The sequence below is a fragment of the Tiliqua scincoides genome, chromosome 5 (genome assembly GCF_035046505.1).
Source record: "Tiliqua scincoides isolate rTilSci1 chromosome 5, rTilSci1.hap2, whole genome shotgun sequence".
Taxonomy (NCBI): Eukaryota; Metazoa; Chordata; class Lepidosauria; order Squamata; family Scincidae; genus Tiliqua; species Tiliqua scincoides.
This window is the reverse complement of record NC_089825.1, coordinates 57,393,501-57,414,316: the sequence shown is the minus strand read 5'-3', so window position 1 is coordinate 57,414,316 and position 20,816 is coordinate 57,393,501. Positions and strand designations below refer to the sequence as shown.

Genomic DNA, 20,816 nt, shown 5'->3' with positions numbered 1-20,816 from the left:
GTGCTGCCTTTGGCTTAAGTTGTAACACTCTTAGTCGAAGTCAACAGGAAAAGTAGGGGGCTAATTTATCCGGAACAGGGCTATGGCCATGTCTAAAATTAAACGGGAAGGTTGCTGTTTCCTCACATCTTAATCCTTCCTGTTATAAGACTGATTTGTACCCAGCAAAGAACTCTCTTAAACTGTTTCCAGGAGTAGCAGCATTCCATGAGAATAGGTGGAGACATACTCTTACATAACAATGTTTGGGTTTCAAGTTCTCCTGTTTCTCAGTTGTCTCTTCCTAAGCAAAGTCAGCTGTACCTTTCTTATCCTTGGGTGAGCCATTGCTTTGCCACCTTAGCTGGGGCGATTGACAATCCAATAGATCAGTTTGACAATTATGTATTAAAAATATTTATAGACTGTCTTTTTTAAAGAGGTACTCATTGTGGCTAGCAATGATTAAAACAGAAGAAAGATCTCATTAAAAACACACCACAACAGCAATAAACCCTGCAAATGCCCAAATTTAGCAAAGTTGCAATTGGAGAAAATAGGGGAAAGCAGAGTGGAATAGCCGAGTCTTCAGGCACCCCTGCAGAGAAGGGGCCAATTGCAATTCAAGGGGAGAGAATGGGAAAGTCACAAGTGAACAGACTCTGGTGATCCCTGAGCAGTGCAGAAGAAGCAGCAGCAACCCCCAAACATGAACGTTTGTGAGGTGTTTGAAGTATGGTGGAGTCTCAGCAGAGGTTTTCTGCAGACTTGAATCAGCCTCTGAAAGGCAGGAGATGGTTTCGATGCACACACAGGGCTGCTTAGAGAAAGAGGACAAAAAAGGGCTGAAATGCAGTCTGGAAATTCAAAATCTAGAAAGAAACTTAGTCAAGTCTGCAGTGCTAGCTTGAAAGTCACAAAATTCTTCCAAGGCAGAGATTCAGGGGGGAAAACAAAACAAAATACAGAGCCACAAAGTGAACTTGATATTCCCAGAGCAGGAGATAAATTTAGAGTGATGCAGTAGCTCAGGGCAACTGGAGCCACATTTGACTGTTACTGCCTATAGAAGGGCATTTAACCCCTCATAAGTAAACCCTGTCATCTGGGGATAAATAAACATCCTTCTCTGTTCAGAGGTCTCTCTCTTTTGCAGCCAACTAGAGCATTCTCCACTTCCTTGGAGACGAGTGTCATTTCCCATTCACCTGGCTCAGCTGAGATTTTTGGATGGCTTTTTAGTCAATGGCAAATCACCTCTTTGGCACCTATCCATGTCGTATCAGGGCATCGGACCAAAAAGTCACTCCACGTGCCTTTACATCAACATCTGTGTCTGAAATAAAGGGGAAAAATGTAAGTATTGTAGTTGGGAAAGGCAAAAAGTTTTGTGCCTCTTACAGAAAAGGGCTTTCCCCCCCTTCACTTTCCCAATAGTCACAAGTGAACTGACCAGGAATCATATCAAGTGTCTCAAAAAATGTGCACACATTTTAATGAGCTTTAATGCATACATACTTTATTGTAGAAAACCTGCAACATCTAAGGGAAGCAGTTGAAGAGATGTATGGAACCATCCCAGCACATCCATTGGTGGATGTCTTCAAATCCCTGAGTCAATAGAGTCAGTAGTATATAGATGTCACTGGGGAACATTTTGATCCCTTGATGGAATTCAGTGGTTTTCAACCTTTTTTGTGTCATGACCCCAAAAAACAAATAAATAAAATATGAGACTGAGGACCTGCCACCAATCCTGCCTCCTCCCAACTCTCACCAGCATCGTGGCTGCGCAGAGGCCTTTAGCTTCGTGATGATATCATTGCCTGGCATCAGTTCAGGAAAAGCCACTGTCAGTGTTTGATCAAGGGAGAAAGGAGAGGTGGGAAGATTTAAGGTCGGAAAAGACAGGACGGGGAGAGAGAGGCAGGAGAAAGGGGGTGAGAGAGGAGGAAGAAAAGCAGAGTAAAGGAGCAGAGAGGAGAAAGACACAACTTGAAGTGATGGGGTGGAAGGAGGGAGGAGCAGCCCCAAGAGGGGAAAGGAGATGAAGAAAGGCCATAGAAGAAGTGGAGCACTGAAGAAGCTCTGGGGGAAGAGGGAGGGGCTTGGACCCAAAGAGTCTCCAGAATAGTCATTTTCAGTATTTTTCATCTCAAGGCACACTGACAAGCCGTAAAAATTGTCAAGGCACACCATGTTGCTGGCACAGGGATCACATCCCCCAATGGCCCTATTAGAAAATGACATTCCCCTCTCCCCTTTCACCTACCAGCCAACCATAATACTCCCAACTCTAAGAGGCTCTGAATGGATGAATAACCAATGCTAGAAGAAGGTATCTGCAGGTTCACAACTGCCCTTTTACTGGAGGACTGATATATGAACTTTCCCCCACCTCGCAAGCCACACCCAGGTGTGGCTATGATTGTTATCAAGCCACTTTGAGGAGCATCCGCCAGATCTGTCCATAGTTTGCTACTCTACTAGGGTGGGAACCTCTTGCTCACTGAAGAAATGCTTATGCTAATCCCCTTTAATATTGACCTGCCCCCATGGGATGTCCTCAAGGGTACAGGTACCACTATGTGGATCTTCCTACAAACCAGGTTGAGTCCCCTTTGCTTTTACCATATTTACTTTTCACCTTTTCCCATATTAGGATCTTCAGGAATCTTTGGCCTCTTTCTGATAGTAATCCTAAAATTGAGGAAGGGAAGTGTCAGTTGTGAAATTTTGTAATGAGAAAAACAAACAAACAAAAATGCTGTCTTGAAGCACTGGTCACCCTCCATGCATGTTTAACAGCCTTCTGGATGTCTTTGGTCATGCCTCTCCTCTGTCAAAAAAAAAAAAAAAAAAGGTGACAGAATAATAAAGACATGACAAAGCATGTACACAGTGCCTCTCCTCCACTACAGAGCAACTTAAGCCAACACTTAGAGTGAATGGCATGACTGAGGCTTGGCATCTCCCTTTTAAGAAATTAAATGCTACCCTCTTCTTCCCTGGCAACATTTTGAGCTTGCAATCCAAACATGTGTGTTGAAACTTTCAGATGACATCAGAAGGACTATTTGCTTCAATGTGAACCTGCCTGGCTTTTACACTCAGGTTCAAAAGCCCTAGAGCGCCCCTGCAATTAGAGGTTGAATGGGTGATGACCAGGGCCAGGACCTTTTTTGTGCCCCACTTGTGGAACACCATCCCCTGGGGTGCTAAAACAAGATGAACCATACTTTGAGCATCAGGTTAAAGCAACTGTATTTGCTCATGCTTTTCATGATTATTAATCTTTATTATAGGCACTCTGTTATACATATTGCTTTCTATAGCATATACACACATACATATTACACACACACGCGCGCGCACACGTCTTGATATATCAAGATCTGGAAATGGAAGAACCTCAGTGTAAGAGACTGAGCTGTGCGTTTCCCAGTCTGAATTCTTGCCTCCTCTGTGAACTCACCAGGTTACCTTGGGCAAGCCACTCCTCGGCCTCCGCTTCCCAGCTACACTACTACTTTTACAGGCTAATGCAGGAACTCCATGAAGCTCATATGCATGGGATGGTTTGAGCATTCCAAACATTCTATACATGTGCTTAATATGTGATATGGTAGGTTTTACTGCATAGCTCAAAGGCTCTGGCTTGCTTTGGACATATGCAGTCAGTCTCTCACCACCAGGGCCTTTTCACAGCATTCCGGCAAGGAAAAAAATGCAGCTCTGTAAAATGGTTTTGACAACAGTGCTATGGAAATAAGAAATTAAATGGACTTTTGGTCATGAAGTAATCAAATTGTCCCTATCTGCCAGTGTTTCTCCTTCCTCTAATACTGTTGCAACGATTCTGTGTTTTTTTTCTCCCTCCCCTCCCTCGCTACATAAGAAACACTGGCACTGGCTGTCATAGATGCTGCCAACCTGGCTAGAACAGTAACATTGGTAGTGACACCAACTTGGTGCCAAATAGGCCAAGTCTCATGGGAGGCATTGTCCTTTCAATCCTGTGGGTCCTCTTAAGGGGTTTCTGGGAGGAATCCAAGGTTAGGGGACTGAACTAAATAAGCCGGAAGAATTCAGGGTAGCAGAGATACTACAGGAAGAATCCAACATCCTTTATTCTCAGCTGAAGGAAAGGAGGCAAATACATTTTTGAAGCAAAATAATATTTTATTTTCTCCGTAAACTGTTTTGTGAACTTTTGTTGAAAAGCAGTACATAATAATAAATGCTAGCTAAGGTTTGCTATGTCATCTTTGGTAATAGCACTTAGGTTCTGCAGTTAGTGTCAAGTCTGCAGAGACAAAAAGGCTTTGCAGTATACATTTCAGATGTGTAGGTAGATATACCCGTTATCTTGGGCGAGATTACTGTGCTCTGTGCATGTTCTGAACAGCTTTCCACACTGGACCTCTGACACATCAAGTCTCAGGATCTGAAGTGCAGCATAGCCTCATGCAAGTGCTTCCATTAGCATGGTGGAGAGTTTTTTCCCCCCTTTGAACAAGCTAACATACACTCTTTTAGAAGCTCTCAATTTCTACAGCAGTTAACCACTGAGCTTGAGATTGAACAGGCTGAAAACTCCCAGGCTTCCAGAATTTGTTGCAAGCTTCTTTGGACCATGTCTGTTTCAGATTCCTTGGTTCTATTTAAGACCCACATTAGTTTTATCATCTTCTGTCTCTTGATGTCTCAACTCATGCGCGCATCTGTGCCTGTAAAGAAAATGTTCATCATGCATCTTGCATGCACAAGGTACAAAATGCAGTTTACCTCTAAAGCATTTTGTTCATGTCAGGGAAAATAGTGTCTTCCTGCATATTACCACAGATCCTTGCCAGAAAAACCTACTCTGTGCAATGCCCTGGCATTTGAGGTATAAAAGAAAAAGGGAAGAGAGCTGCAAGGAATTGGCAGCTCACAGCTAGGCACAGCTCAGACATCGGTAGGCTACAAAAGCTGCTTTTCTGAAGCTGTCTATTGTTTCCCAAAAGAGCTAGAGATTCATTGACTGACAAATTTATTCCAAGGGCAGAAAGACTGAATGAAGGCAGCTTTGCTCATACAAATGTTTTCTCTTTTCTCCCACCTCATCTGCAGGCTTAAACACCAGTTTAAAGCATTTAAATGAGTTTGTTTTTTGCTGCAGGTTTCAGACACAGCTCAATACATTTGGGGGCACTTTTGCAGATGCCTAAAAGTACAGATGATTTATACAGATTTTTCTCAACTGAAAGTGTATTTGCAAATGATAAAGCTGTACTCTCAACTCAGAAACACTACAAGATAATGCTGCCATCTGGTGTTCATGTTGCAGTACTACTTCAGCTTGCCATGTTTCCTACCCATTTCATTGAATGGCATATTAGGGATGCCACAGTAGTTGGCAACCTTCAGTCTTGAAAGACTATGGTATCGGGCCCCGAATGGTGGTTCTGGAACAGCGTCTAGTGTGGCTGAAAAGGCCGATTCGGGAGTGACAATCCCTTTCACACTGGGAGCAAGTGCAGTCTGTCCCTGGTCTGTCTCCCTGGCTATGGGCCTTCCTTCTTTGCCTCTTTGCCTCAGTCTGTTGGCCAAGTGTCTCTCCAAACTGGAAGAGGCCATGCTGCACAGCCAAGCGGGCTGCTCAGAGGCCAGGGTTTCCCACCTGTTGAGGTCCATTCCTAAGGCCTTCAGATCCCTCTTGCAGATGTCCTTGTATCGCAGCTGTGGTCTACCTGTAGGGCGCTTTCCATAGAGGAGATCCTTTGGAATCCGGCCATCATCCATTCTCACGACATGACCGAGCCAATGCAGGCGTCTGTTTCAGCAATGCATACATGCTAAGGATTCCAGCTCGTTCCAGGACTCTGTTGTTTGGAACTTTGTCCTGCCAGGTGATGTAGAGGATGCATTGGAGGCAGCGCATGTGGAAAGCGTTCTGTTTCCTCTCCTGTTGTGAGTGAAGAGTCCATGACTCGCTGCAGTACAGAAGTGTACTCAGGACACAAGCTCTGTAAACCTGGATCTTGGTATGTTCCGTCAGCTTCTTGTTGGACCAGACTCTCTTTGTGGTCTGGAAAATGTGGTAGCTGCTTTACCGATGCGTTTGTTTAGCTCAGTATCGAGAGAAAGAGTGTTGGAGATTGTTGAGCCAAGGTGCACAAAGTCATGGATAACCTCCAGTTCATGGGCAGAGATTGTAATGCAGGGAGGTGAGTCCATATCCTGAACCATGACCTGTGTTTTCTTAAGGCTGATCGTCAGTCCAAAATCTTGGCAGGCCTTGCTAAAACGAATCATGAGCTGCTGGAGATCTTTGGAAGCATGGGTAGTGACAGCTGCATAGTCGGAAAAGAGGAAGTCAGGCAGACATTTCAGCTGGGATGCCACAAATTCCCTTTGAAAAACTATATAGAGTTTATGTCTGCACAGTAGAATTTCTGAATCCAAGTCACTGTATTTAAGCTAATGGCACAGTTAACTTTAATGACTGTACCTGACTGAAGCCAACATCTAACCAGATGCTGCTGGTGTGATTGAAGAGACCATGAACATAAGAACCACCCCGCTGGATCAGGCCATAGGCCTATCTAGTCCAGCTTCCTGTATCTCACAGTGGCCTACCAAATGCCCCAAAGGAGCACACAAGACAGCAAGAGACCAGTATCCTGGTGCCCATGAAGAACCACCATGAGTAATTCTGGAATACAGCTTAAGATCTATGGTTTGTAGGAGCCCTGGCTGCTGAAATATAGTTTTATATAAAAGATTAAAGAGCCATTGGCTCATTTTATTTCAGTTTCCAATACAGAAGTGTTCTTTAGAACAGTGCTACTCAAAGCCTGAAGTTCATATTTTAAAGATAATTTATATGCCATTCAATCTAAGATTATCACCATGCAAGCAGTGATTCCCCACATCACACCCTCTGCAAATTTAAAAAGCACCACCTCAGAAAGAAAGGGTCTTGACCAATTCATTCTCTACTGTGCTCATTTTCTACTTGCAGGGAGTTGGGTTTTGTTTTGCTTTTTCAAATGCAGGAGAACATTCAAAAATGCAATTTCCCTTCTTGCAGCAAGAAGTGATAGTTTGTTCTCCCTCTTCAAGAGTGGTATTCAAACTGGGGCGTTGTGACGCCCCAGCCTGTGGGACCTGGCCTCTGCCCCCTTAAGGGGCGGGGGCAGTCAGGAGACAGGGGGAAGACAGCAGTGCAATCCACAGGATCGCATTGCTCAGGGGTGCTGCAGCGGCTTCTGCAGGGCTCCCCAGGTCAGGAAAAGTGAAAGCGGAGCGATTGCGCCCTGCTCCACAAAACCGGAAGCAGAGCACAATCGCTCCGCTTTCCCTTCTGACAGGGCTGCAGGGACTGGGGTGCACCCTCCAGTCCCTGCAGCAGCCGTCCCTGTGTGCCGGGAGCCCTGGGCTAGCACCTGCAGGGCTCCCCAGGTCAGGGAAAGGGAGAGTGGGAAGATCACGCTCCGCTTCCGCTTTTGCGGAGGCAGAGCAGATTGCTCTATATTCTGCGAGATTACCACTATATTCTGTACCATACCTATGGCAGCAATCCTCTGCTCTCTCCCTCTTTTCATCAGATTCAAGCAAGTCACTAAGAGATGCTGAATTGGGAGTCTGGGATCCGCAGCCAGGAGAAGGATGGACAATAAATGGAATCTCAATCTGGTGAGGATGGAACTGTTAATAGATGGGTCGAGTGAGGTGGTATTACTCACAATATCTTAGGTACATGGTTGCTCTCCCCTAAACTATCTGGTTCAGAGTCTGGGCATACTGCCAGATCCAATATTGGGCCCCCAGTGACATGCAACAACCATGTCAGTTAAGTCTGGTGCACCAGCTGCAATGCCATATGGACAGAGACAATAGCGGTCCATGCTCATTGGACTTATTTCTGAAGTGCCTACTTAATGGTAATAGTTTTATCAATTACTCAGCATAAGCAGGAAAAAGCAATCTCTAGATTATGGATAAAACATACTGCAAAAATACCAATATTAAAAAATGTTTTTTTACTATGACGTTTCCTATCATAAGTTTCCTATTATTAAGAATGCAATTTTCAAGCTAACCCTTATTAAAATCCTCCACAGATAAGAGGAAGGCCTCAATTCTGTGGTTGTTCCCTGAACCTTTGGAGTTGTTGGTTCTGTACAGTTCAGCTTTGCCCTGAGTTTCACTCAGTAAGTTTAAGAACACATAGTTTCCTTGCCTACAATATCTACATTTTGTTTCACTCATGGCAACATACTGTGGTGGATGTCATCATAGCACACTGAAAAATGTAATAAACTTCAACGTGGCATGATCACCCCTGCTTCTTCCCTCAGTTGCCTAGTGGTTTGCAAGCCAACTATCTTGCTCCCGTTACCAAAGTGAGAAGCTGAATGCAAAGTCACACTATCAAAATGGTGCACATAAGTCAAGCTTGCTGTTAGACACATACACTAAACAGGTGTTTATACAGCCAAGTTAACTTTTATAATTGTATAGTTTAAGTTTGAAGCTAAAAGCAATGAACATAAAGGTAAAATCGCAAATGATTTTATCTATGGATAAGTGAATCTAGGCTTCAATATGTTACATCACAACATTGTTTATTATGTGACTTTTTACAATACAAACAAAAAATACAGAAATGCAGTATATGAATACAGCTAAATGCAAAATGGTGACTTTTCTCAAGAGGCCATGATTCTCATTTCTAGTAGAAGACAGACTGCACACAGGTAGAAACGGGCTGGTAGTTAACTCCACATTTTTTTCCTAGAAATGACCTATAAACGCAATTTCCTTCTACTTACCATAAAATGTAAAAAGGAAGTTAAAGGAAAAGTCTTATTCACTGGTTTCTACTGTATGAAAGAAACTACATTCTATTTAGCAGGGCCAATATATGGAAAAATATCTAAATTATATGTTATTACAAAAATGAAGCAGTAATGAAATTCTTCTGGCTAAAGTAGTTACTAAAATGAGGATAGCATACATTTAAGAATCCAAAACAAAAAAAGAATTGTTATAAAAAGCTTTTAGGTGCACCATAAGCCTATAAATTTGTCTTTCCATGTGTATCTTTAAAACAATGGAAGTGTCAAAAATAGGGTCAACTGTGTTAGACTAATTACATTATTATATATGCTGCACTGAATGGAATTTTTATAATAGAAGCATAGTTCATATTATGTTATGGCAATGTATCCTTATGGAAAATCTTCCCGAGTCCTTGTATATTAGAATATCCTGTAAACAAATCAAACCACCAGAACATGATTGTACAACAGTAAAATGTTATTTTGCATTAAAATGACTTCTGTTTTTAAAAAGGGTACTTGGAGCTGCTTTGTTTTCCTAAGTATACAACACCCTAGACAATTCAAGGCATCTCAAGTGCCATCAAAATTAACAAAAAAAAATTGTCATGCTGTTAAATCCATAGATATGGATACAACTGGTGCAAGATTGGTCAAACTGATCCAACACACACTGATGTCCAGGCTGAAACATTGGCAACTAATATATAACTGGTGGTCGGTAAGTATATTTAAAATATCTTCCCTTTCTTCTTGTTCTTTTCCAAGGTTCTGTAAAATAAGAAAATAAATGAATCAGAAGCTTATTAGCTTGCAGTGTAGGCACAGTACAATAATTTTAATCTAGCTCACTTCTGTCAAAGTGAGAGACTGTCTTTTTTGGTAGTGAGAAAGATCAATTAAGAGATGTTTTGGCTCTCAGCTCACAAATCCAAATGTGAGCAATATAGCTGTGAACCAAAGGTGCAATGGCCATATTTCAGGATAATGGTTCATAGAACTAACAACTGTTTGCTATAATATATTTTGCTGTGGGAAAGCATATAGATTTTAACTTGGGAAACTTGAGGAGTTCACTACTATCATTACCATCACCTGCTGGTGAACATTTACATTGTACAAATACTCTGCTGCAGTACAGAAATAAGTCATCTGGACATTGCCCTGCAGCATGTAACTGTCTGCAAACACTAGGCAGACAGGAATGAGGAAAATAAAAGGAAAGAAAAATGGGGATCAAGGCAGCAGTGGAGAAAGTCTGCTGGTAGAGGTGGTCTGACAAATACTGCATTAGGAATGTCAGTCTTGTGAACAGGGAGTGGACTCTGTTTCTGGTGCATGGGACAGAGGGCAAGTGGAATGGGCGGCTCTTTTTGTTGAAATAAACACCATCACCGCCAAGCAATATCTACCTCAAACCACATACAGATTTTCAGTAAGTCATAGCATCATTTGAAAAAACTACAGCAAGACCCCTCCCCCCCAATTACCTGGAAGAATTCTGTTGTTCCAAAATACGCTGCTGAGCTTCCCAGTTTGCCTTTTCATCCTCAAACTGGCGGCGTTTTTCCTCCAATTCTTTGTGCTGTGCCTCCAAATTCTTCTTCATTTGCTCATGACGCCGCTGGAGCTAAGGAATAAGAAAGCAGATTATTATTATATGGCCAGCCACATTTCACCTGTGTTGAGGACACACTATGTTGTCAAGAGATGTTCAAAAGTAATTGTGTGTTTCTGCACTATTTCCTTTAGTTGCTCTACCAATGTTCATGTAGTACAAGAGAAACTTGATTACCCTGTTTTGTAGATTATCTTCTGAATTTCTTACAAAAAGCAGATACTTGTATCTGACAAATACATTAGAACATCATCTCAAGTACACTTAACAGTGTTAAGCACAACTCAGACCTTGGATTTGGTACTCCTTCATTCTAACTGTTCCCTCTTCTTGGCCAAGTCTGACCTCGAAACCGGTTTTTCTAGTTTCACTACTCTAGCCAATCTGTGTAGAATGCTTCTCTAGAGCAGGGAATCTGTTACATAAAAAGCAAGATGCTGAACTAGTCAGAAAAGTTTGCAGTCATTTTGTTTTATGCACAGTTGTTCCATGCGTTCCAAGTCCCTGGAAAAGGGTAAACTAATTTATAATCAAGCCAATAAATAACTGTTAATGAATTCTGTCTAATTTGATTACTCCAACCAAATATCAAGTTCCTCAGAGTATAAACCTAGGTGGATAGTTTCTCAAAGATCAAGGCACTGCTTATATAAGCAGCACAAAAACAAATCCAAAGAGTGTCAATATGACTGATCTACACAAGAAGCATTAGACAGAAGAATGTGAAACTATACACATTTATTTTGGGGCAAAAATAGTTGCAAATCCCTGTCCTTTAAGTTAACCAACCAATTCATGAAACTAAAACTAGTACAAATGTTATTTTTTAAAATACTGCTAAAGGTTCCACCTCTTACAAGTCACTGTTCAATGCAAAGCCCTCTTATAACAGTCCTATACAGATACATTCAGAGACCTATTGAGTTTAATGGGACTTCCAGCCAAGTGTGCACAGGATTAAAGCCTAAAAATACCAAAAGAAACTGAATTTTCCCAATAAGGAAGCCTTTAAGAAACATTAAAATGTCTGGTATGAAAATGAAAGTCAGTATTTGAATGAGAGATGCATGTTACAAAGTCAAGCTTGACCCCGCCTATCAAGAGAGAATGATGCAACTAATTCTACATGCATCAAGGAGCTTTGGACTTGTGCTCCACAAAAACAGCAGTCTATTAGACCGAATGGCAAGCCCTTCTTGATTGCAAACACAATTGCTCATATGGCATAGGGTCTGCTATTTATTCAATTCAAACTATTTTCAAAAAACCCAAAGCGGTTTGTAAAAAATAAATCTAAATCAAAACAAAGATTTTTTGCATTAATTATAAACATTAAAACACACAAATTGCAAAATCAGGAAGATCTTACATTTTAAGCTTCTTCCTAAAAACCAAGAGACACACAAGTCTAAGATACTACTAGAAATGCTAAGGAAGTGGTCTTTGCATGTACAAACATTAAACTTTGAATTCGAAGTCCTTCAGTGTCTCTCTCATCAACCTAACATAACTAAAGCTTAGCATGGTGATCCATTCAAAATCAGTATTGTCAAATTATGGATGAACTCAGATCAACCACACAATCCATGGGCTCTTGTTTTTCAAGGTGGTACTAAGTGAATTTTAACTTATGGTAGATCATGTTTTACCTCCTGATCTAGATAGTGCATTTCTGAAAGTTACGAACTCATCTTGGTTTCATAGATAATCATAATTTGACCCATACATTAGGACACATAATACCTTGCATAGTCAAGATACTAACCCACAGTCAAGATATGAACCCAATTTAAAAAACCTGTTGTAAAGTTAAAACTATGACCAAGGAATCCCCACAACCTAAAAGGTTACTGGAAAAGAAGCTTACAGTTGATCAGCACAACAGGCACACAGGAATGGGGACATTGATTTATTCACATGTACTGAATTCACTACTAATTCTGTAGTGAGTAAGGGGTGGACAAACATTCAACTTTAAGGATCCTGGACCTTTAACAATTGTGTAAGAGAATTTCAGCAGGTGCAACTTGTCATCTCTGAGATGACAAACTGCACCTGCTGATATTCCCTCTTCTATACAATTGTTAAAGGTCCAGATTCCCTAAAGTTAAAAGTCTGCCCACCCCAGTTTAGATAACTAATTGAATACTGTTTTGCAGTACAGATATTTGCAATATTTGCTTTGTCCAAATAGCAAAGGACATGTCCCTTATCAGTTTTCTGCCACAACTATACTTACTTCAGCTTCAGAGTCCTTCAGTTTCTGAACTTTTTCTTTGACCTTCATTTCAAATACTTGCTCCATTTCCATCTCCATTTTCTTCATCTTTGCCACATGCTCTCTTCGTTCTTCTTCCATTTGTGCCAGAGGACTCCTGCCACAAATCAGAATAGATGGTGGGTTATTCAGTGGAAAAACTCTTTTGAATGGTCAGGAAAGAGACAAAAATCAAGAGACACTGAAAGGAAGCAAGCAACATTGGACAGTGAGGTACAGTTAAGTGGTGCCTGACAAATAAGTGATGAGGGATCAAATGCTTTCCCACCATATTAATGTCCTTTTGAAGCTAATGTGAACATCTGGTTTACATGATAAAACCATGTTGCATGGAATGTGTGTCTGTTCTAGCTGCAACGGTGCAATTTCTAGGAAAAGGCACATAGTGAAAGAAAAACCACACAAAGGTAGTGAGCTTTTAATGTCACAGGTGCACATGTAATGGACAATCTTGGATGACATTATGAATTAACCTGTTAAAGTTTTAGATATGTAACATCCTTTTTCAGTGAGGGATATGTGATCTAATAGTCCTGATTTATATTATTACAATTCTATTTTATTAGGATTCACTATTTTCCCCCCTTTGGTATCTGTATTATATTGTGATGTTGAATACTGCCATGTTGGCTGAGTTGATGCTATGGCTCAGAGAGGTTAGCTGCTCAAAGGACAGAAGGTTAACACTCCAACTTCAGTGAGAGAAATTTTGTCATTTTGTCTAGGATTAAAATCTCATATAGAGGTAGGCTGAAAACTGGGAAAGACTCCTGGAACATAAGGAAGCTAATGGATAGAAAGCTGAAGAAGTGCAGAGTAGGTAATAGAGAAAGGACCATCTACAGTAAGAGTTAGTAACCATTATCAGGAGCTAACCTAAAGATTGGCAATTATGCACTACTGGTAGGAAGGAAGTGGTCACACAAGGAAGGGCTGGGAAATGTGGGCCAGGAAACCAAATGGGCACAGCATTGCTAGGTCTAAAGCAGCCATTTTCAACCACTGTACCATGGCACACTAGTGTGCCTTGAGTGGTCCACAGGTGTGCCACAGGAATTTGGGGGAAGATCATTTATTAGTAGGGCCAATGGGGATGTGAGCCCCCCACTGGCAGTATGGTGTGCCTTGTCAGTTGCCAAAAACCTGATGTCAGTGTGTCACAAGATGAAAAAGGTTGAAAATCACTGGTCTAAAGCCTAGAATCCTGGTAAGGGCATCCTGCCCATTGTGGCTTCTACTGTTACTGCAGCACTGTGATCTACCAATCCTAAGGGGACAAGAAGCAAGAGTGGAAAGTGGTAATGGAGGTTCACTGATTTAAACTTACTAGCTATTCTTGAATCTCAGGCTCTTAGCAGAATAAATTATACTACAAAGAATACTTAGAAAAATTTAGTTACATTCGCGTATCTTCAAGGCAGCCTTTATTAGGCTCAAGGGATAGCTGTTGTTAGTGGGGGGGGGGGGAAATTGGCAAACTCCCAGTGGGTATGGAAGTGTAAGTGCCAATAGCTCCAACTATATGCTACCAATTCATAACTCTGTACTGATTTGTAGTATCCGATGAATTAAATTCAGCCACAAGTCACATCATTTTGTTCTTCTAGTTAATGAATTCACACTACACACCAACACTAAACACTTGAAGCTAACTTACAGATCAGAACATGCTACAATCCAGTCACTTCTAAATTATTTAAGGAAAAACACAAGGTTGTGCCCAACAATACAAGTGCACTGTAGATATGTTTAATCCTACTTGCCTGGATATTCATGCAACACAAAAAGAAGGGAAGAAATGGTCAGTGAACAAATGGCACCTAACTTTTGCTTTACCACCTAGAAACATGCTAAACTGCCATCACAATAATTTTGCTAAAAGTTGTTATTACTGTAGAACCTCAGGAAGTATGACCCTGTTTTCAAAATGGTGCCAACATGAAGGAAATGTCTCCCTATCATTAGTGCTCTTTCACAAGCAGTAGCCAGGAAAGTGCTTGTGCCGCTTCCACAATCATATTGAGACAGTAAGCAGCAGTGACTGTGCTGCTAGGAAGCACCAGAGTTTTGCAGCAATTCCATATATCAGCTTGAACACCAGCAATTCCCCACCCCGACATGTTTGTGGAGACATCCTCTGGAAGAGGCAGCACCATTTTGTAATGGCTCACAGAAAAGCTACTCCATTGGGAAAGGCTCCAAGTAATGTTATTCATCTGGTCAGTATGGATCACTGAACAAGAGATCCATTTCATCAAGAGAGAAAGAAGAAATATGTTATGTCAAAAGTCTCAATGAAATGGCAGACTGAGTTTAGACAGTTAGAAGACAGTAGAACTGGGTGAGAAAATGGGTAAGAAAGGAAAAAAGAACTTTCAAGAGCATAATCATTTCAAGGAAGCTGTTGCCAGTTCATAGGTCTGAGGTTCTGCTGTAATAGTAGTTAAGGCAAACCCATGCTTAGTTGAGAGATTTTTTTGCCTCTAGTAAGCAAACACACTAACGAGAGATGGCCTTACTGAAAAGATTTTTTACATGGGAAAAAATGTACAGGGAAGATATGCAACCTTTACTATGACTATCTGCAAGGATATTTTAAGAAAATTGAGGAGAGCATCCCCTTCATAGACCATTGGTCTATTTGCTATTATCAGAACCCAGCAAGTGTTTCAACCAACTGAATTTTTTGTATGCATGTATATTTCTCGTGTTTAACACGTGTACATACACACGCACACTAAATCTAGACCATTTCCACTGTATGCAAATACACAGAATCCCACCAATGAGACCAGCAATGTTAGTCTTTCTTCAACACTGTTATTTCTCCCGTGGAAAAAACAAAATACAAGTACATACTACAGAACTTAAAAACTATTCTAGTGTTATGTTTCAGAGAGAACTGTTGACCTGGATCTGGTAAAGAGATTCTGACTCTTATATTGTGGAACAAAAGCACAAAGGCATGGACTGTACTCTGCTTGAGCACTTCATCTCCCAGAGCATAGTACTGGTGCCCAGAAAGAATGGTGTTTAACCTGGTGGTCAAAGACACCACATGCAGTACCTCAATTCAATCATTCCCCGCCCCGCCCCCCCACACAAGGGGGAGAGGATGCATGTATGCAGCCAACACTCATACCAGAGCTGACAGTTCTCTCTGGAATGCAACATCTGAGTAAATAAGCCTCCACAAGTCATGTATGTGATTGTGCAACTTCGTATCTATATTTTTGCATTCTTTACCAGCACTATAACTTGGCGATTCTAGTGCTTTCAAATGCTCTAATAACCATCTGCAACTTTAGAGGCAAGGAAAAAGAAGTCACCAAGTTCTTGAGGAGCATTTCATACGTAATCAGCTTGTAATTACTGTACTGAAAGCCAGCAACTGATCGAATTTTGCATTCGAGAACAGCTAAAATGACCTCCTACACTCATTGTGCATGAACGTACGCTGTGTGTCACTAAAAATATTTAATGTTAGAGAAGTTTTAGAATAAAAAGCATTAAAGCAAAGCAAATGTAAGAGCTGAAAATAAAATTTTAAAAATTACACTCAACATGGAAAGCCTTATTTGGTTTAAGCCTTTTGTCTTAAGTCTTTCGAAAAATTTAAATGACCACTTACATGCCTTCAACTGTGTCAAATCTAAAAAACAAAAAATACAGATGCTTAGCATGCTAAAACAAAACCACAAAAATAAAAAACAATAATCAAAAAAGCAAATCATTGTGGATTTGAAGCTATTTAAGGCTTGTGTGCTCCCTGGAAGCAAAATTTCCACTGTAAAATGACAAGTTGTTAGTTAAAGCTAGTTAAGTTTTGTTTTCAGTATTTAGTCAGTCAAGTGCTCTATACACTTAATGAAGATCTTATGCGCAAAAAAGCATTCCAGAATAATTTACCTGTATTGGTATGCAAGGAATAACGCATGCTTTCTAAACCAAATTTAAATATTTTAGTGACATTCACTTAACTATTTCTCCAAACAAGTATCAATCAGTTCATGGCCGTAATGAGGCTAAAAGCAAGTATATTCAAAATGAAATAAATGATTCACAGAACCACCATTAAAATGATCAGCAGAGGTCTCAAGAGGCTTTTCTGGAAAATACTATATTTAAGCTCACATGATCACATGGCAACTATTAGGTTCGCTCTCTATTTCATAGATTCATTCAACTTTAAAACCAGTCAACCTACAATTATTCTTTCAAAATTCTTGAACAAAAGAAGTGATTCTGGATCTCCACAAGAATGAGTGTAACAAAAACAAGTTGGAAGCCACCTAAACTAGATCACCATAAAAATACTTACAATTGGTTACCTTGTGTTCCTTTATCAGGATTTAGTTTTCTACCACAAATCAGTTTCAACAGATGCCACCTAGTGCACACAAGCTGAATCACTGAAATAGTGTCTGGGAAGTTATACTACTCTGCTCAAAGCTGTATGAGCAGGGTAGAATTTCAGGGAGATGCCCTTACACTGATGCGACACAGGTAGCTACATCACTGCCCTGTGATAAGAGGAATGATGAGAGTATGGAAGAGCAGAGCTCAGCTATGAATCTTGAGTAAGGATCAGGACTATCTCTTGTACTAGCACACATGCTTAGCACAGAAAGCATAAAAGTGTATTTTTAGCTTATGTCCCATCAGCTCAGGACTACTTACAACATTGTAAACAGCTCTGGACTGCTTAAAACATTTTACAACTCGTGGCTCTCTAGAACTCAAGAACAGTAGAAGGGTTCAAGTCTGATAAAGAACTGTGGGGGGGGGGGAGTGTTCCTCTCTCCCATTTGCTTCATCAAAAGCTAGCTTCCATTTACATATCAGAAAAGACTCTCCAGCCTGATAACAGACACAAAGTTTGCCAGCACCACTGGTATTGAAAATTTAATATCAAGCAGCAGACACACATCTGAGGCTCTAGTAACAGGCCATACAAATGGGAGCCCAAGAATCCTGTCCTGTGCTTCCTATACAGTTGCTAGAGGAGTTATCTGAAAGATGACCTGCGCAGTTGCTATGTTCCATTTTAATTTCATATTAGTTATGCCGAGTTCCCAATTGAGGCAAACATAGCCAATATGCTATGCTTACTGCATGTGGAAACACAGCACTGGTCTTCTTACTGGTACCATAGAATTGATCAGTTTAACATTCTTAATACCTGAAGACCACCTTTTGAAGTGTGTTTATTGGGTGATGCTGCAAACACACTGAAACACACACACCCCAGGAGATGTGGGAGGCCAGAACTGTGTTCATATCCTTTTCCCATATTTCGTCTCAGATGTCTGAACTCACCTGGCTTTCTCAAGTCTGATCTAAAGTCAAACTAGACATTTGCAGTTTGGTCCTCAAAAAGGTTTTATAGCATGCCAAATCAAGATTTTGACCAGTATATATTGTCTGAGAAATCAAAGTTTACTTTAGAGGAGGTTACTGTTAGCTACAAAGACTATTCTAACTGTGACTGCAGTAGCCACTACTTAAAACAACCAAAAGCTCTCTATAGCTCATGTTCTGATCGGAGGTATATTTGGGAAAAGACGACGTGAAATAGAATGCTCCTCTTAACGCAAGTATTTCAGCTAGTTAAAGAGCAGAGGACTCTACCACTGTGTCCAGAAGTTAGCGAGAAGATGCAGGTCAGCAGAAGCATTGTTCAGGCTTCTTGCTCCAAAATATGAAGTGGTTTCCTGAATTCTGCAAGAAAGGGTCTGCTAAAGGAGACTCTGCTAAATGATAGCTGAGCAGAGCTTGCTCCATATACTAATTTCCTTTCTGTAAGCTCATGAATGTGATTTTAATATACAACCTATATGATGACTCATGTGCTGAAGATAAATGGAGCTCATCCTAGACAAATGGAAAACTGTGCACTGTCTCCTATATAATGTTACCCCCTGAATAAGTCGATCATGCTTTAATTATCATCATCTTAACATCAGTCTGCCTGCATGCACAATGGAACACCAAGCCAAAACTGCCTAGGTTCCCATCATTTGCTAAAATCCTAACAATTAATATTAATTTGGATTACTTTTCCTATCAAGAGTCAACGGTTGGCCACTGTTCAGAGACACTTTGTAGTTCTAAAAACAAAGTAACCACCAATTTCACAAAAAAATTCACGTAAATAAATACCTGCTTTTGGAGTCAACGTTAATTATGCTATAAGGATACTTTGTGGAATATGTAAAATACAAAGGGATAAAGGATGTTATTTTACTACGGAACTGTGACAAATTTGTAAAAAGCCTAAAATCAAGGATAAATTACATTCTAGTTACCAGCTAGATTCTCAATTACTTTTCCCAAAGCAATTGACATAAAGGCAACCTTCTAAATAGCTACCATTGTAGTGCTTCTTCTGCCCCTGCCCCCCGCTCACATCTTCAAATAAAGTGTGTATCAATGCAAGACGGTTGCAAACAATTCAGCTGTATGCCTTCTCCCCATTAGGTGTCGCAGCTTCCAGCTCCTCAGCAATAACGTTTTATGGAGCTCTGTTTGTACCCTGCATTGCTCTACATTTCCCATGGAGCAATCTGAACCAGCCACAGTCAGAGAACACACATTGAACTGTTGTGTGGTATTTCCTCCTGTTGTCTGCCAAATAGTAAGATGGAATGCCATGCAATTTTGTGGTAGACAATGAAGGAGACACTCCAGAACATGGAACAGACTCCAAAGGAAAGTAAATGATGAAAATTAAATGGACCTCTTTTGTAGGCTTGCCCCTTTTGAAATCCCCTTTTGAAATCCGTGCTTTTAAGAGGCTGAAACTGGGAAGCCATTTTGAATCATACAGGAGTAATTGCAACTGAAGCCAAAATGAATATACAGAACATGCACAAGATAGTAATCCTAAATTAGCAAAGACTATATAAAACTACAATGCAAAGTAAAAGCAAAGTAATTTCCTATACCATAGACCAGGGGTGTCCAAACTTTTTGGCAGGAGGGCCACATCATCTCTCTGACACTGTGTTGGGGGCCGGGGAAAAAAGAATTAATTTACATTTCAAATGTGAATAAATTTACATAAATTAATATATTAGAGATGGAACTTATATGAATGAATGAAGGTCTTGCAATAGCTCAAGGCCTATAAAAGGCCTTGCACAAAGCAAGGCTGGTCTTTCCTTTGCTACCACTGCTGCATCACAAATGTGAAACAGCAAGTAGTGGACGGAGCCCTCATCCCACAGCTCATGTACATAAGAACATAAGAACAGCCCCACTGGATCAGGCCATAGGCCCATCTAGTCCAGCTTCCTGTATCTCACGGCGGCCCACCAAATGCCCCAAGGAGCACACCAGATAACAAGAGACCTCATCCTGGTGCCCTCCCCTGCATCTGGCATAACCCATTTCTAAAATCAGGAGGTTGCGCATACACATCATGGCTTGTACCCCATAATGGATTTTTCCTCCAGAAACTTGTCCAATCCCCTTTTAAAGGCGTCCAGGCCAGACGCCATCACCACATCCTGTGGCAAGGAGTTCCACAGACCAACCACACGCTGAGTAAAGAAATATTTTCTTTTGTCTGTTCTAACTCTCCCAACACTCCATTTTAGTGGATGTCCCCTGGTTCTGGTGTTATGTGAGAGTGTAAAGAGCATGTGAGAGGTTGAACAGTCACCTTCATGCTGTAAGCACTCGCGTTGGGCAAGCATGGGCTCCAGCAAGTCTCTGGAGGGCCAGAGTCTCACTGGAGACTGGGGGCTCCCCGCAGGCCACATTGCGAGTCCCCGAGGGCCGCAAGTGGCCCCCGGGCAAGGGTTTGGGCACCCCTGCCATAGACTAATGGTTCTCAAACATTTTAGCACTGGGCTCACTTTTTAAAATGACTCCTTTAAATTGGGACCCACCTTGCTTTATGAGACTTAAATAAAAATATTGCCTTTTAAGATCACCTTTATTTATTGATTTGCCCCCCTCCCAAAAAATCCCTCAATACATTTATCATAATAAAGCAGCCCTAATGAATAGCCTCAAGTCTGGAGGAGCTTAAATACGTGACCCAGCCTTCACCTGTATCCCACTACCAGTCACTGACTAACTTGGGCCAGTGGCAGACCTAGCG

At 41.0% G+C, this 20,816-nt stretch overlaps 1 protein-coding gene across 2 annotated transcripts in view; it reads right to left on the bottom strand.

Moving 5' to 3' along the window:
* Window positions 1-8,573: 8,573 nt before the first annotated feature.
* The window catches only part of SEPTIN7 (septin 7), a 60,112-nt gene continuing 47,869 nt past the window's right edge, over window positions 8,574-20,816 (bottom strand). The window contains exons 10-13 of one of the 2 annotated variants that reach the window (XM_066626989.1): window positions 16,338-16,358; window positions 12,668-12,803; window positions 10,301-10,440; window positions 8,574-9,581 (exon numbers count right to left, since the gene is read on the bottom strand). In XM_066626989.1, coding sequence (XP_066483086.1) covers window positions 9,542-9,581; window positions 10,301-10,440; window positions 12,668-12,803; window positions 16,338-16,358 — 337 coding nt within the window. In that variant the 3' untranslated portion in view covers window positions 8,574-9,541. The remainder of the gene's footprint in view (window positions 9,582-10,300; window positions 10,441-12,667; window positions 12,804-16,337; window positions 16,359-20,816) is intronic. The other variant, XM_066626990.1, reaches the window with a different exon arrangement.